This window comes from Salmo salar, chromosome ssa17 (assembly GCF_905237065.1).
Source record: "Salmo salar chromosome ssa17, Ssal_v3.1, whole genome shotgun sequence".
Classification (NCBI taxonomy): Eukaryota; Metazoa; Chordata; class Actinopteri; order Salmoniformes; family Salmonidae; genus Salmo; species Salmo salar.
Window position 1 is genome coordinate 34530646 of NC_059458.1, and position 16616 is coordinate 34547261.

At 45.9% G+C, this 16616-nt stretch overlaps 1 protein-coding gene across 2 annotated transcripts; it reads right to left on the minus strand.

The window, feature by feature from the left end:
- Window positions 1–37: 37 nt before the first annotated feature.
- Window positions 38–9527, minus strand: LOC106575911 (growth hormone-regulated TBC protein 1-A). 2 transcript variants are annotated; one of them, XM_045699567.1, is made up of 8 exons: window positions 8746–9527; window positions 7075–7226; window positions 6037–6204; window positions 4834–4958; window positions 3404–3500; window positions 2795–2967; window positions 1544–1729; window positions 38–1212 (listed from the first exon to the last, which is right to left on the minus strand). In XM_045699567.1, the coding sequence occupies exons 1-8, from the start codon at window positions 8841–8843 to the stop codon at window positions 1120–1122; spliced, it is 1092 nt and encodes a 363-aa protein (XP_045555523.1). In that variant the 5' UTR covers window positions 8844–9527; the 3' UTR covers window positions 38–1119. The 2 variants fall into 2 exon arrangements, with proteins under 2 accessions (XP_045555523.1, XP_045555524.1); XM_045699568.1 differs by having other exon boundaries at window positions 7075–7610; window positions 8746–9526.
- Between the last annotated feature and the right edge of the window lie 7089 nt (window positions 9528–16616).

The window sequence follows — 16616 nt, forward strand, 5'->3', positions numbered from 1 at the left end:
ACAAAAGTATCAGAAAGAACAGACGGGGGTCACACGATTGAAGGAGGAATGAGTCAGTAGTTTATTTAATAGTGTCTGGTGTACAAAGAATCAGGCTAGTTTATAGTGAACTACAACAGACACTATCATTCATGTACGACAACATACCATATGCTTCTAGTCTACTTCCCATCATCAGTGATCTCATCACTCAGGAGAAGAGTGCAAAGTCATAGAATCCAAATCTTGTTCTTAAATAAATGTTAAGATGAGCTTCAGTCAGCAACATACTATGTAGGGAATAGGGTGTATAATGGAATCCTCAGTTAGCAGGGTGTGAGTTAAGACATTACACTCATACATTCAGGTCTACATTAACTATCTCGCTACATGTATACATTCAGGTCTACATTAACTATCTAGCTACATGTATACATTCAGGTCTACATTAACTCTCGCTACATGTATACATTCAGGTCTACATTAACTATCTAGCTACATGTATACATTCAGGGCTGGTTTCCCCCAATGCTGGATTAAAACTCTAGACTTCGTGCATCTCTACAGTGCACTGTGCAGCCCCCATTTGATGAATGATATCCAGCGATGTCACTCATTAGGTCTACGTCAGTCTGGTAAACTCACCTGATGTGTCCACTGCTGATCGCTAAATGTCACTTACTGCCAAACCACATCGCATCTGAGCGTATTCCATGTTTTCATGTCCATTCGCTAAATATTTTTATTTCATGTGACTTTCATACAGTAATGATAATAGTGTAATAGCCAAAAGGTTTCATGGGCATCTTTGTTGTTAATTACTGTGATAGGCTCATGTTTAACCGGTACGGCGTACCCCCACAGCATAGTTACTAATTCATTTGCCGGTACTCCTAACACCTTATTTTCACCCCTAGTAGTCTACATAGCTACGCGGTAGTCTACATAGCTACGCGGTAGTCTACATAGCTACGCGGTAGTCTACATAGCTACGCGGTAGTTATGCTAAAGAGTACACAACAGTCTAGGGCACTGTCCCAACAGTGAGGGATAGGATCCGAGGAGAGGAGACCATTAAGGAGTGTTGGGACCCAGCCCGGAATGTGCAGTGTGTTTGATTGACAGGTCAGGAGGATGGGGTCAGGACTCCTCAGCGATGATGCGCGCTCGACACGTCTCCCGGAGCTTGGTGATGGTTGCCATGGAGAGGCTTCCGGGTTCCGTGAAGATTTTCTGGGAAAGCAGCAAGACAAAGGATTACAGAGGGATGAACAGAGATTATTATGGTGCACACACACACACACAGTCTTGTACAGCTAACCTTATGGGGACACAATTTAGTCCCACTCAAAATCCTATTTTCCCTAACTGTAACCCATACTCTTACCCTAACCTTAACCCTAAACCCCCTAGAAATAGCATTTCACCTTGTGGGGACTAACAGAATGTCCCCAGTTGGTCAACTTTTTGTTTGTTTGCTATTCTTGTGGGGACTTTTGGTCCCCACAAGAATAGTTAAAACATCCACAAACACACGTTCATTTCAGTGTGTGTGTGTGTGTACCTGCATGAAGGTGTGGCAGTCCTCTACAAAAGGCCCTCTGGTCATGTGTTTGAAGCTGTCACAGACGTCAGGCAGGGAACCGGCCTGTTGGACCTCAGCCTGCTGGTTCCTTATCAACGTCAGAGCCACACGGAACAGTATCTTAGAACCCTCGTAGAACAGACAGTCCCAGATACGCAGAACCGTCTGAGGACGAGAACCAAGGAGAGAGACGATAGAGTCGGGCTTAAATGGGCCGCAGGACAGTCGGGCTTAAATGGGCCGCAGGACAGTCGGGCTTAAATGGGCCGCAGGACAGTCGGGCTTAAATGGGCCGCAGGACAGTCGGGCTTAACGGGCCGCAGGACAGTCGGGCTTAATGGGCCGCAGGACAGTCGGGCTTAACGGGCCGCAGGACAGTCGGGCTTAAATGGGCCGCAGGACAGTCGGGCTTAACGGGCCGCAGGACAGTCGGGCTTAACGGGCCGCAGGACAGTCGGGCTTAATGGGCCGCAGGACAGTCGGGCTTAATGGGCTGTAGGACAGGTCATCAAGCTGAGATGGTAGACAGTGACATTAGGCATGGTGATGAAATATGTAAAGATTGATCTTCATTATGCTGTCTCATTCTTCCCTTCCTGCTGCTCCAGGACACAGCCCTGGACTTAGTTCAGCTCAGCAGACTGATCTCCTGACACAGAACCCATTCTGCCCTGTAAACCTGATTCAGTCCTGTGGTGGGGCTGAGTCCCCATTCTGCCCTGTAAACCTGATTCAGTCCTGTGGTGGGGCTGAGTTCCCATTCTGCCCTGTAAACCTGATTCATTCCTGTGGTGGGGCTGAGTCCCCATTCTGCCCTGTAAACCTGATTCAGTCCTGTGGTGGGGCTCAGTCCCCATTCTGCCCTGTAAACCTGATTCAGTCCTGTGGTGGGGCTGAGTTCCCATTCTGCCCTGTAAACCTGATTCAGTCCTGTGGTGGGGCTGAGTCCCCATTCTGCCCTGTAAACCTGATTCAGTCCTGTGGTGGGGCTCAGTCCCCATTCTGCCCTGTAAACCTGATTCAGTCCTGTGGTGGGGCTGAGTCTCTGAAAGCTCAGCACTGATAAAACATTATTTAATAGCCCTTCTACAACAGATCACTGACCCAAACCTGACTGGGTGTCTACATGTTCAATAGTTACATCAACTTAGTAATAGTACTCCAACAACAACAAAGATTTGGCCAAAGTTCTCTCCTTGCTTTTCAACCCCCCCCCCCCATCCCCCTCACCTCTACAGGCAGGACGTCTATGTAGAGACAGATGAACCACCTGGAGACCACCAGGGTCCACATGACGTTGTGTTGCCCCATGGCCTGCCACACAACTGGGGCTTTGGTCCTCACAAGCTCCCCTAAAACCTCCTGGTCCATCTTCAGCCCCAGCATGGCCGGGGTGTAGTAGTCTGGACAGGAGACAGACAGGACACACAACTTAGTATCAACAGTCCCTTCCATTACACTGTTGCTTTTTTACTGTCGTCAAGGGACAGCGCACACACACACACACACACACACACACACACACACACACACACACACACACACACACACACACAAAACACAAAGATATGAGCCCTGAACTCAGTGACGAATGTGATCTCAGATCAAATCCACCTGTTTGTCAGAGTGGAGCCCGACTATGCCAGAACAGGAAGTGAGGTAGTGGGCTGGGGCGTGATGTAATTTCCTGTGTAACATCATCGGATTACCCCCTCCCTCCCCTCCGTGTGACGGGACATGGTTCTTAACGAGGCTCAAGACCATGTGACCTCCACTGGGTTATACATAGACCCACGGCAGGGAGAGAAGACAGGAATAGAGCTGCTGTCTCTCACACACCTGGTAGTATCCTGCTCAGTAGAGTGTCCATCAGCCAGAATGATTTCTCCTCATCTTTAGTGATGATGATGAGGTACCCAGCGATGAAGTTCATGCCCTGAAGACAAGACAGTTTAGATACATATGAATATTACATTTCAGCCACAATAAATGGTTAATAGTAATTCAACAGTGTTTAAGGTGTTGTCTGTAGGTTGTAGACATCCTCTCCTTGACAGCTTAGTGAGGGACACAAGCCATTCTAATTCAACAGCCCTCTCCCTCTCCCTGCTAATACAGCCTGTTGCTAAGAGGAAGAGAGAACAGGTCTGTATTCTGGAAAATTAGTTCAGAGAGAGGGAGACATGAACAGGTGGACAGAGATACACAAAAGAGTCCCAAATGGAACCCTATTCGCTATATAGTGCACTACTTTAGACCAGGGCCCTATATAGTCCATTACTTTTGACCAGAGTCCTATTCCCTATATAGTGCACTACTTTTGACCAGGACCCATGGCACCCTATTCCCTATATAGTGCACTACTTTTGACCAGGGCCCATGGCACCCTATTCTCTAGTAAGTAACTATTGGAATTGATGTGATTTAATGTGTCTTTGATGGTCAAAAAGACAGACTAATAAACAGAGAAGCAGACAGACTAATAAACAGAGAAGCAGACAGACTAATAAACAGAGAAGCAGACAGACTAATAAACAGAGAAGCAGACAGACTAATAAACAGAGAAGCAGACAGACTAATAAACAGAGAAGCAGACAGACTAATAAACAGAGAAGCAGACAGACTAATAAACAGAGAAGCAGACAGACTAATAAACAGAGAAGCAGACAATATGAGAGGGAGACAGAGGACTGACTCTCCACACACCAAACCTTCAGCCATAATGCTGTTTCTTTGCATTGCAAAAGGCTGAAAATCTCCCTATCAAATCACACACAACCACACACACAGTAGCCTTGTCTATTCGAACATGCCATTCCAACTATAGAATTCCCATTTAGGAACAAAAGCTGATTGAATGATCGAGGAAGGGTTGGGATTCCTGAAAAGGCTAGCAGGTAATGCCAGGACCAGCCACAGGGGGCACTGTGAACACGGTGCAGTAGCAGTGAGGGCTGAGAAACAATAGAACTGTGTTTCCCAACTCCAGTCTTCCAGGACCCCCTGATCCAACTCAATCAGGTGTGCTGGTCCAGGGCTACAACAATAATGTGTACTGTTGGGGGTACTGGAGGACTGGAGTTGGGCACCACTGGAGTAGAGGACTGGAGTTGGGAACCACTGGAGTAGAGCAGTAAAAGGTGACTAAGCCTGTAAAGTGGAATCTGAGGCTGCCTGTGGGCTCTGGTCTAAAGTAGTGCACTATATAGGGAATAGGGTGCCATTTGGGATGCAGTAAATAACCGGCAGGTGTAACAGGATAAACGTACTTGACAGTAGCCCACGGCTGGGTTGTGGTGTCCGTACGCTAGCAGCACGTTGTACAGGGTTTTCTGGAGACATGGGTTGGACGTCTTGCGGAACTGGACGTTGTCAGGAAAGGTTCTGTTCAGGTCTGCCAGGGAGGGAGGGATGGAGGCGGTTAGAATCACCACCAAAAATAACCTGCTGCCAACTCCACAAACATCTCTAACCCTTTCAGCTATTTGTCAAAACAGAGTACATACAGAGAGAAATATCTCAGAGCTCAAGCTCCCATGTTCAGGTGTATATCAGCTAACCCGTGACGATCTATATCAGCTAACCCGTGACGATCTATATCAGCTAACCCGTGACGATCTATATCAGCTAACCCGTGACGATCTATATCAGCTAACCCGTGACGATCTATATCAGCTAGCCCGTGACGATCTATATCAGCTAGCCCGTGACGATCTATATCAGCTAACCCGTGACGATCTATATCAGCTAACCCGTGACGATCTATATCAGCTAACCCGTGACAGTCTATATCAGCTAACCCATGATGATCTATATCAGCTAACCCGTGACGGTCTATATCAGCTAACCCGTGACGATCTATATTAGCTAACCCGTGACGGTCTATATCAGCTAACCCGTGACGATCTATATTAGCTAACCTGTTCAGGTGTATATCAGCTAACCCATGATGATCTATATTAGCTAACCTGTTCAGGTGTATATCAGCTAACCCATGATGATCTATATTAGCTAACATGTTCAGGTGTATATCAGCTAACCCATGATGATCTATATTAGCTAACATGTTCAGGTGTATATCAGCTAACCCATGATGATCTATATTAGCTAACCTGTTCAGGTGTATATCAGCTAACCCATGATGATCTATATTAGCTAACCTGTTCAGGTGTATATCAGCTAACCCATGATGATCTATATTAGCTAACCTGTTCAGGTGTATATCAGCTAACCCATGATGATCTATATTAGCTAACATGTTCAGGTGTATATCAGCTAACCCATGATGATCTATATTAGCTAACCTGTTCAGGTGTATATCTGCTAACCCATGATGATCTATATTAGCTAACCTGTTCAGGTGTATATCAGCTAACCCATGATGATCTATATCAGCTAACCCATGATGATCTATATTAGCTAACCTGTTCAGGTGTATATCAGCTAACCCATGATGATCTATATTAGCTAACCTGTGCGTATGGAGTCTACCAGCTTGGGGTCATGCTGTTGCTTCGTAGTGTCCAGTAGAGAGTGATAGTAGCCTGGGTTCCTCTCCAGGTGCTCCTGGGCCCCGCTGGCTGACATCCAGATCAACCCTCGGTGCTCGTTGGGCACGCCCTTACGCACATACCGCTTCACTGTGGGAGTGCTTCATGAGTCAGTGATGCAACTTAAGTCTCTTTTTCGCTCTCACACACACCCCCAAGAAGCAGCATGAACAAAAACACTGATTTGACGTGAACACCTGCCAAACGTATAAGCTGGAAGTGGAAGCCAAAGTATTTTCCATTTGTTTACTCCAGTTGGGGGGAGGGGTGGTAGGGTTAAGGGAAAATAATCTAAACATTATTATTTTTTTAAATAACATATTTACAAAAAAAATAATAATAATAAAATACAGTACCAGTTAAACGTTTGGACACACCTACTCATTCAAGGGTTTCTCTTTATTTTGACTATTTTCTACATTGTAGAATAACAGTGAAGACATCATAACTATGAAATATCACATTTGGAATCGTGTAGTAACCAAAAAAAAGTCTCAAACAAATAAAAATATATTTTATACTTGAGATTCTTCAAAGTAGAAAAGTTGAATCATTGCCTTGAGGACAGCTTTGCACACTCTTGGCAGTCTCTCAACCAGCCTGGTTAGAGAAGAGAAGACAATGCTTCTACTAGTCAAGACTCAATCTCACAGGCACAAACATGACTCGGGTTGTGCTACCGCGGTAACCTCCCGCCCTTAAATGGGGCAGGTGAACATTTTTGTCTAATCTGTAATATTTTGGTTAAAAGTCTTGGAATACAAAAAATATAATGAAACAAAATACCACATTACTTCTTAGATGTATTGTTTTAGAAACATTACAATGTATACTCATCAGTTTTTTGGTGTTTTGTTGGTTTCATTTTAGCAGAAAACAATATATTTTTGCTGGTAAAAAATATCTACCTGCCACTAAAAAGTTTATTTTATGCTCTGACTCTGATGAAGTCCCACTCACTCTTGATGCTCTTCTCCAGCCGTCCCCGGCCCTGCAACAGCTTGGACCATCTGATGGACCTCCTGGTGAGCACGGCCAGGTACTCTGACATCAACTCCTCATACGACTCATAGTCAAAGTCCTCCAACCGCTCAAAGCCATACGGGTCCACACTGAAACAGAGTCACAGCCATACGGGTCCACACTGAAACAGAGTCACAGCCATACGGGTCCACACTGAAACAGAGTCACAGCCATACGGGTCCACACTGAAACAGAGTCACAGCCATACGGGTCCACACTGAAACAGAGTCACAGCCATACGGGTCCACACTGAAACAGAGTCACAGCCATACGGGTCCACACTGAAACAGAGTCACAGCCATACGGGTCCACACTGAAACAGAGTCACAGCCATACGGGTCCACACTGAAACAGAGTCACAGCCATACGGGTCCACACTGAAACAGAGTCACAGCCATACGGGTCCACACTGAAACAGAGTCACAGCCATACGGGTCCACACTGAAACAGAGTCACAGCCATACGGGTCCACACTGAAACAGAGTCACAGCCATAAGGACTCTAGCTAGCAGGAGTGAGAAACTAAGTCAATCTAAAGGGAATAGTGAGTGACGAGCGTAGTGAGACTGGTTTTTCCAGAGGACTAGATTTAATAAGAGCAATGATATCATGTGTATTAGTGACCTAATGGGATTTTCCCACTGTAGCTGGGTGAATACTGAAAGGTGGTTGCATAAGACCACACTATGGAAAGGAGGAGCAAGAGGAAAGGAAGAAGGAGGAGAGAAAGAATGAGGAAAGGAAAGGAAGAATGAGGAAAGGAGGAGAGGAAAGGAAGAATGAGGAAAGGAGGAGAGGAAAGGAAGAAGGCGAGGAGAGGAAGAATGAGCCCTGAGAGGCCACCAAGGTTATTATTGTAAACTAAAATCATGAAAAAAAGTTTGAAACTAAGAAACGATTATATTTTACTCCAAAACTAAATAAAAATATATGTTTAAATCATGATGCATGTTTTAACTAATAGAAATAAAAACGAATATAAAAACACTAAACTATAATACATTGTGGCCCCCAAGGTTGTACCCGATCATGTAGAAAAATATACAACCGGAAGAAAAAAAACGTCAGTGAACTTCAGTGCAAAGCTGTGTTTAAGTAAGTAGCCTAGGCCTACTGTTTTGGTTGGGAACTTTCCTAGCCAGCAATGTTCATCGACTGCACGGTGTTTCAATGTTCACAACAGCGGAGGACTCCTGTGCGTAGCACAACACTTGTGACTAGCTACTAAAACGTGTAGTCTCCATGGTGGGGGACCGGGTGTCGGGTGGAGGTTGTGAGGCAGCTTGGAATAGTGCACATGCCATTACGAAGGACTGAGCCCAACAGTCCTCGCATTCTCAACACATCAACTAGCTAGCTAACTACTGTATGAGGTAACTTTGCAAAACACAAGTACAACCAAGCAACACCTGCCATGGTTTGTCGCTAGTCAGCTTGACTAACTAGCGTTGGCCATTTTCTTTACATAACTCTCCCTAAAATGGTTTAACTTTTGTGTAACGCTAAGAACATTCAATTGTCAGATGTATGGTGGTAGGGACGGGCAAAACTATGCGAAGCTTCTTGGACAGCTAATTTGTTAAGTTGCTGGCTATAAAGAGTGGCTACCTGTGAACTCTCTCTCTGGCGCTGCTGCCGCTGGGAGGACAGATGATAGTTGAGTTCAGGCTTCGAAGTTGTGGCGAGCGAACCCTGTTCTCTTTCATGGTTTTCTTTTCCACGAGTGAAGACAGATATATTCCAGATATGCCGTGGAAATATGGCCTTTAGTTAATTTCAGTAGGCTATTCTGTAGTCCAAAAGTTGAAACGATATCGCTGCTCTCTCCATGAAGCGAGTCCCACAACTGCAAATCCCAGGCGTGGACTCGGATGGCGACCAGGGACAGGAGGAGTCACTCGATGTCCCAGACAGTCAAACAGGGATTTGTATTGACCCACCCGAGGCACAAGCTAATTTACCTGGAAGAGGAGAGTAAAGTGTCTCGATCTTTCATCCTAACTGGAAGAGAGAAACCCGTTTATGCACCTGGGTTTTTAATTTTGGTGGCTGAAACTGGAGAACAACCGCAACAACAATGTTAAACGCGATCGGCTGACTCCACAGCGTGTCGAAACATGGTCCATCATTAATAGATATGTTGAAATGTCTATGAATCCGCCGGGTGGTTTGTTTCCATGTTCTCCAAGGTAGACCGCCTGACTGCGTGAGCTCCGCTTAGCCTCGGGGCACCTGTCAATCAAGCATGAGCGGGAAATAGAACCGCCCTCTCATAAATATTCTAGGTACGCAACTCCAAAACGATCTGCGATGAAATAATTAACCTATTCAATTATATATAATCACATCTCATTTTCTTAAATTAATCTTCGTTATATAGTTGGTTTACGAAATGTCCACAATGCCACGTCATGATAACGGAATGGGGAAACCCTTCTGATGCTCACCTTAAGCCACTCCCCCTGACAGGTGATTTTTACAGTGGATGACGTCATGCATCTCACACGCCATGACAAAATCCTTGTAAAAAAATCAATGTTAAATTTCTAAAATGTATATTTGAAGTAGCTACATCTTCAAATTAATATTAATCTAAGGACTTTAAGGACATATTCTTATACCCAGTTTTTTTCCAGAAACGAATGTCTCTCTGTGTGTGTATGCATGTGTGTTTGAGCATAACCCATCAATAAAAGTGCACATCGTCCATTTCTTAGCATAAAATAGTGTGTTTAGGGCTGTTTTTCCAACCGTCAGTGAAAGGCGACTGGTGTGAATAGTATGAGATAAGTGGCTTATTTCCCCAGGTTATAGTCCATGTCTGTAGCCAAAACACTGGCAGTGAGGGCACATTTACCGTGTGGTGGTAGTAGAACATCTAGATGGCACACAAACAACCTGTGTGTGGGGTGTGGGTGTATCTGGGACCTTGGAACATTCCAGAAAAAAATTAACCCTCTGGTGTCAACATTTGAACAAAGATTCTCTTGTAAACTTCATTGATACATGTAGTGGCCAAATATGTACCTCATTTCTGAGATTATTCTAATGACATTAAATGAAATGTATGGTGCCTTGGTTCTGGTTTACTTGTGATAACGACAAGTCACGAGCCTTAGGGAGAGTACAGATACGCCAAGGTCAGTAGAGCTAACTCAAACAGGCTAATGAATGAAAGGTTGATTAGAAGGGAACAGTTAAACTGTTTCAGATTGATCACAACGTCAACAATACAATAACTACAAGATAAAGGGTTGAGTTTCTTTAATCTGATAAAGAGCAGAGGTTCATTTGACTCGGTTGTCATAGTTACAGTTTAAGTCCTGATATTATTGCTTCACATTGTTTTCCAGGAAAATCCCATTCTAAAGATTAGGCTTAGTTTAGTCAATGTTTAACACCGCTGTTCTGTTTGTCTTTCCACTGTTACAGTACGGACCACACACACACACACACACACACACACACACACACACACACTACTCTACACACTGCTCTACACGTAGAGCGTAGGCTGCTTCCTGCAACACCACGGCTTTCAGAGGACAGCAACACATGGGATAGCTAGCATGACCTTGAAGGTGTATTGTGTTTCACTGTGAGGAGAGAGAAAGTTCAGAAGGCTTTTATCTTTCTTTCACAGACAGACGCATCACTGAAGTTAGAGTGAGTGAACGAGTGACTTAGAAATGAAAGGTATCGGTGAATCGGATGATTTTGGGTTTATAAATCAGTTTCGCTGAAGGGTCGCCGTAGTTTAATGTCCTGTACTTTGGTCTCTCCTGCTTTTCTGTCTGTAGTCTTTCTGGCTCTGCAACACTTGAACCACGCATAGTGATGACATCATCTTTGTGTGAAATCACAGCGCTACCCTGCCCCTCCCCCTTCTGACATGTCACCTCCCCCTCCCCACTTTGCAGTGCCATGGGGACATTTACTTCCTGTTTGGCTTCATGTGGGCGGGGCTCCTGGTTGGACGTTGTGGGTGCTGATGGCAGGAAGCAAAGGTCAAGATCAGGGGTTGTGGGGACAGAGGTCATGACATCAGTGGTCGTAGATTCAGAAGGTGGGGGTGAGAGGCTGGTGTTAAGGGCCTGGCCCAGTTCCGATGGTTCTGATTCTGAGCCGTAGGCCCTCCTAGGGATGGGGTGTCTGGGCTGGCCTCTCTGGGTGGACCGGGGTTGGGGTGGATCCATGTACTGTTTTCTCCAGGGGTAGGAGAGATGTGAGCCTTCCAGGGTCCTGGTTTTGGACCCTAACCCTGAGTATTTCTGTGCTGGTGGATCCACAGAGGAAGCTAGGGCCCACACAGGAGGACAAGGGAGCAGCGTTGCCAGGTACCCAGACTGCAAGGCCTCTAGCTCAGGTATCCCTACCTGGGGTGCTGGGGGAGACCACTGCACCACTGCAGCAGAGCAGAGCAGCTCTACCTGCTCATAGCTGAGCTCCTGACCTAAGATCTGTACCTTTAATTCCTGATCTGAAACCTGTACCTTGACCTCCTGATCTGAAACCTGTACCTTGACCTCCTGACCTGTAACCTGTACCTTGACCTCCTGACCTGAAACTTCAATGTCACTGTCTTGATCAGGATCCTGATTCTCCTGATGTGAAGCCTGTACCACCACTTCCTGACCCACTGAAGCTTTAACTTCAATGTTTTCACTCTGAACCTTTAGCTCCTTGTCAAACTCTGAACCATGGCCTTCTAGTCTTTGACCTGAGCTAACAATCTGTTCTTGTTTCGTACCTTGAATCTCTACCTGTTGGTTCATCCCCAGAGTCTCTACCTGTTGGTTCGTACCCAGAGTCTCTACCTGTTGTTTCGTACCCAGAGTCTCTACCTGTTGTTTCGTACCCAGAGTCTCTACCTGTTGGTTCATACCCAGAGTCTCTACCTGTTGGTTCATCCCCAGAGTCTCTACCTGTTGGTTCGTACCCAGAGTCTCTACCTGTTGTTTCGTACCCAGAGTCTCTACCTGTTGGTTCGTACCCAGAGTCTCTACCTGTTGGTTCGTACCCAGAGTCTCTACCTGTTGTTTCGTACCCAGAGTCTCTACCTGTTGGTTCATACCCAGAGTCTCTACCTGTTGGTTCATTCCCAGAGTCTCTACCTGTTGGTTCATACCCAGAGTCTCTACCTGTTGGTTCATCCCCAGAGTCTCTACCTGTTGTTTCGTACCCAGAGTCTCTACCTGTTGGTTCATACCCAGAGTCTCTACCTGTTGGTTCATCCCCAGAGTCTCTACCTGTTGGTTCATACCCAGAGTCTCTACCTGTTGTTTCGTACCCAGAGTCTCTACCTGTTGGTTCATACCCAGAGTCTCTACCTGTTGTTTCGTACCCAGAGTCTCTACCTGTTGGTTCATACCCAGAGTCTCTACCTGTTGGTTCGTACCCAGAGTCTCTACCTGTTGGTTCATACCCAGAGTCTCTACCTGTTGGTTCATACCCAGAGTCTCTACCTGTTGGTTCATCCCCAGAGTCTCTACCTGTTGTTTCGTACCCAGAGTCTCTACCTGTTGGTTCATCCCCAGAGTCTCTACCTGTTGTTTCGTACCCAGAGTCTCTACCTGTTGGTTCATCCCCAGAGTCTCTACCTGTTGTTTCGTACCCAGAGTCTCTACCTGTTGTTTCGTACCCAGAGTCTCTACCTGTTGGTTCATCCCCAGAGTCTCTACCTGTTGGTTCATCCCCAGAGTCTCTACCTGTTGGTTCATACCCAGAGTCTCTACCTGTTGGTTCATACCCAGAGTCTCTACCTGTTGGTTCATACCCAGAGTCTCTACCTGTTGGTTCATCCCCAGAGTCTCTACCTGTTGGTTCATACCCAGAGTCTCTACCTGTTGGTTCATACCCAGAGTCTCTACCTGTTGGTTCGTACCCAGAGTCTCTACCTGTTGGTTCATCCCCAGAGTCTCTACCTGTTGGTTCATCCCCAGAGTCTCTACCTGTTGGTTCATCCCCAGAGTCTCTACCTGTTGGTTCATCCCCAGAGTCTCTACCTGTTGGTTCATCCCCAGAGTCTCTACCTGTTGGTTCATCCCCAGAGTCTCTACCTGTTGGTTCGTACCCAGAGTCTCTACCTGTTGGTTCATCCCCAGAGTCTCTACCTGTTGGTTCATCCCCAGAGTCTCTACCTGTTGGTTCATCCCCAGAGTCTCTACCTGTTGGTTCATCCCCAGAGTCTCTACCTGTTGGTTCATACCCAGAGTCTCTACCTGTTGGTTCATACCCAGAGTCTCTACCTGTTGGTTCATCCCCAGAGTCTCTACCTGTTGGTTCGTACCCAGAGTCTCTACCTGTTGGTTCGTACCCAGAGTCTCTACCTGTTGGTTCATCCCCAGAGTCTCTACCTGTTGGTTCATCCCCAGAGTCTCTACCTGTTGGTTCGTACCCAGAGTCTCTACCTGTTGGTTCATCCCCAGAGTCTCTACCTGTTGGTTCATCCCCAGAGTCTCTACCTGTTGGTTCATACCCAGAGTCTCTACCTGTTGGTTCATACCCAGAGTCTCTACCTGTTGGTTCGTCCCCAGAGTCTCTACCTGTTGGTTCATCCCCAGAGTCTCTACCTGTTGGTTCATCCCCAGAGTCTCTACCTGTTGGTTCATACCCAGAGTCTTTACTTGTTGATTAGCGCCCCAAACTTACCTCCTTAATTGAATCCTGAATCTGTCCTTCAGCTTCTTGATCTGAACCCGGACCCCTTATCTGCTTATTGACTACAGGCTGACCTTTCACCTTCTGATTCCAGTTCCTCCCTTTTCTGTTTTGAGGTGAATCCTTCAGACCAGCTACTGTCTTCTCTGATACTCTATCTCCTTCCTGCATTCCAGAGGGGTTCTCTTTCCTTTGCTGTCCCCAGCCTTTACTCTTAACCTGCTGCTTCACTGAACTCTGACCTTTGATGGGTTGACCTGGTTGACCTAAGCACTGTTGTCCCTCTTCTTCCTGACGACTCACTAATTCTTTGACAAGACCTTTGACTTTGACTTTACCAGGTGAGCTGGTACCAGGAGAAGAGCTTTTCTTCAGGCAACTCACGTCACTTCCTCGTTGCACCATCGCCATGGTTTCAAACTTGTCCATTATGGCAGACAGTAGCTGCCCCTTGCCGATCGGTCGGGGTCTTTTCGACGCTCCTCCCCCCTGTGTGGCCCCTCCCCTCTCTTTCTGCGTTGCTGCGGCAAACCTGGCCAGCACATCCTTAACAGTGTTCCCCTTTCTCACTCCACGTCCTGTTTTGGGAATGCAGCCTTTAACCTGTCCACTAGGGGTCTCTCTGCCATAGCTCTGGCTCCCACAGCCTCCCCCTCCACCTCCTCTGGAGGACAGTGCCAGGGTCCCCACCTCCCGGCGGTGAGTGAGCGGAGGGTTGGGGGTGTTCCTCAGGAACTTGACCTGGAGAAGCTGGAAGGAGGAGAGGCGCCTTGAGACGTCACTCCCTGCTGGTCGACCTCCACACCTGCTCAACTGGGGCACCTCCAACCCCACACTGACCTCCAGCCCTAACCTCTCAGGGGGCCTCATGGTGGGGCTCCGGCTGGGCAGGTCCTGGGTCAAGTAGTGGAGCAGGCTCTCCAGAACCCCTCTGAGCTCCGGGCGGGTCGTCCGGTCCCAAACCAGCCTCCTCAGGGCGCTGGTGTCCACAATGAGGCCTGATGGCCCTGCATTCGCTGCTCTCTCTGCTCTGTAGGGAAACAGAAGGGCCTAGCTTTGTTCTCAGGACAGAACAGGGACCATAGAAATAGAATCTAGATTATATTTCTCTGCCGGAAACATTCTGTGAGAGTGCTGACTAACCTCGACCATCTCTGTACTACTATAACCTCGACCATCTCTGTACTACTATAACCTCGACCATCTCTGTACTACTATAACCTCTACCATCTCTGTACTACTATAACCTCTACCATCTCTGTACTACTATAACCTCTACCATCTCTATACTACTATAACCTCGACCATCTCTGTACTACTATAACCTCGACCATCTCTGTACTACTATAACCTCTACCATCTCTGTACTACTATAACCTCTACCATCTCTGTACTACTATAACCTCTACCATCTCTGTACTACTATAACCTCTACCATCTCTATACTACTATAACCTCTACCATCTCTGTACTACTATAACCTCTACCATCTCTGTACTACTATAACCTCTACCATCTCTATACTACTATAACCTCTACCATCTCTATACTACTATAACCTCTACCATCTCTGTACTACTATAACCTCGACCATCTCTATACTACTATAACCTCTACCATCTCTATACTACTATAACCTCTACCATCTCTGTACTACTATAACCTCTACCATCTCTATACTACTATAACCTCTACCATCTCTATACTACTATAACCTCTACCATCTCTATACTACTATAACCTCGACCATCTCTATACTACTATAACCTCTACCATGGACAATGAATTATTTATACATAACAGAATATTAATTCCTTGTTCGGTACATTAGCTACAGCAGTAGATTTCGGGATTATTTACATTTCCAGTGAGTGTTCTAGCAGTGTAGAATTGTTTAGTTGATCTGTAAAAGGGACTGTTTAGTTGATCTATAACAGGGACTGTTTAGTTGATCTATAACAGGGACTGTTTAGTTGATCTATAACAGGGACTGTTTAGTTGATCTATAACAGGGACTGTTTAGTTGATCTGTAACAGGGACTGTTTAGTTGATCTGTAACAGGGACTGTTTAGTTGATCTGTAACAGGGACTGTTTAGTTGATCTGTAACAGGGACTGTTTAGTTGATCTGTAACAGGGACTGTTTAGTTGATCTGTAACAGGGACTGTTTAGTTGATCTGTAACAGGGACTGTTTAGTTGATCTGTAACAGGGACTGTTTAGTTGATCTGTAACAGGGACTGTTTAGTTGATCAGTAACAGGGACTGTTTAGTTGATCTGTAACAGGGACTGTTTAGTTGATCTGTAACAGGGACTGTTTAGTTGATCTGTAACAGGGACTGTTTAGTTGATCTGTAACAGGGACTGTTTAGTTGATCTGTAACAGGGACTGTTTAGTTGATCAGTAACAGGGACTGTTTAGTTGATCTGTAACAGGGACTGTTTAGTTGATCTGTAACAGGGACTGTTTAGTTGATCTGTAACAGGGACTGTTTAGTTGATCTGTAACAGGGACTGTTTAGTTGATCTGTAACAGGGACTGTTTAGTTGATCAGTAACAGGGACTGTTTAGTTGATCTGTAACAGGGACTGTTTAGTTGATCTATAACAGGGACTGTTTAGTTGATCAGTAACAGGGACTGTTTAGTTGATCTGTAACAGGGACTGTTTAGTTGATCAGTAACAGGGACTGTTTAGTTGATCAGTAACAGGGACTGTTTAGTTGATCTGTAACAGGGACTGTTTAGTTGATCTGTAACAGGGACTGTTTAGTTGATCAGTAACAGGGACTGTTTAGTTGATCTGTAACAGGGACTGT

Excerpts from the sequence above, each read along its gene's own strand:
- LOC106575911 (XM_045699567.1), bottom strand. The coding sequence starts at position 8,843 with ATGAAAGAGAACAGGGTTCGCTCGCCACAACTTCGAAGCCTGAACTCA. Across the intron at positions 6,205-7,074 it reads GCTGGAGAAGAGCATCAAGA|TGAAGCGGTATGTGCGTAAG; the intron begins GTGAGTGGGACT and ends GCACTCCCACAG. Across the intron at positions 1,730-2,794 it reads TAGACGTCCTGCCTGTAGAG|ACGGTTCTGCGTATCTGGGA; the intron begins GTGAGGGGGATG and ends TCTCGTCCTCAG.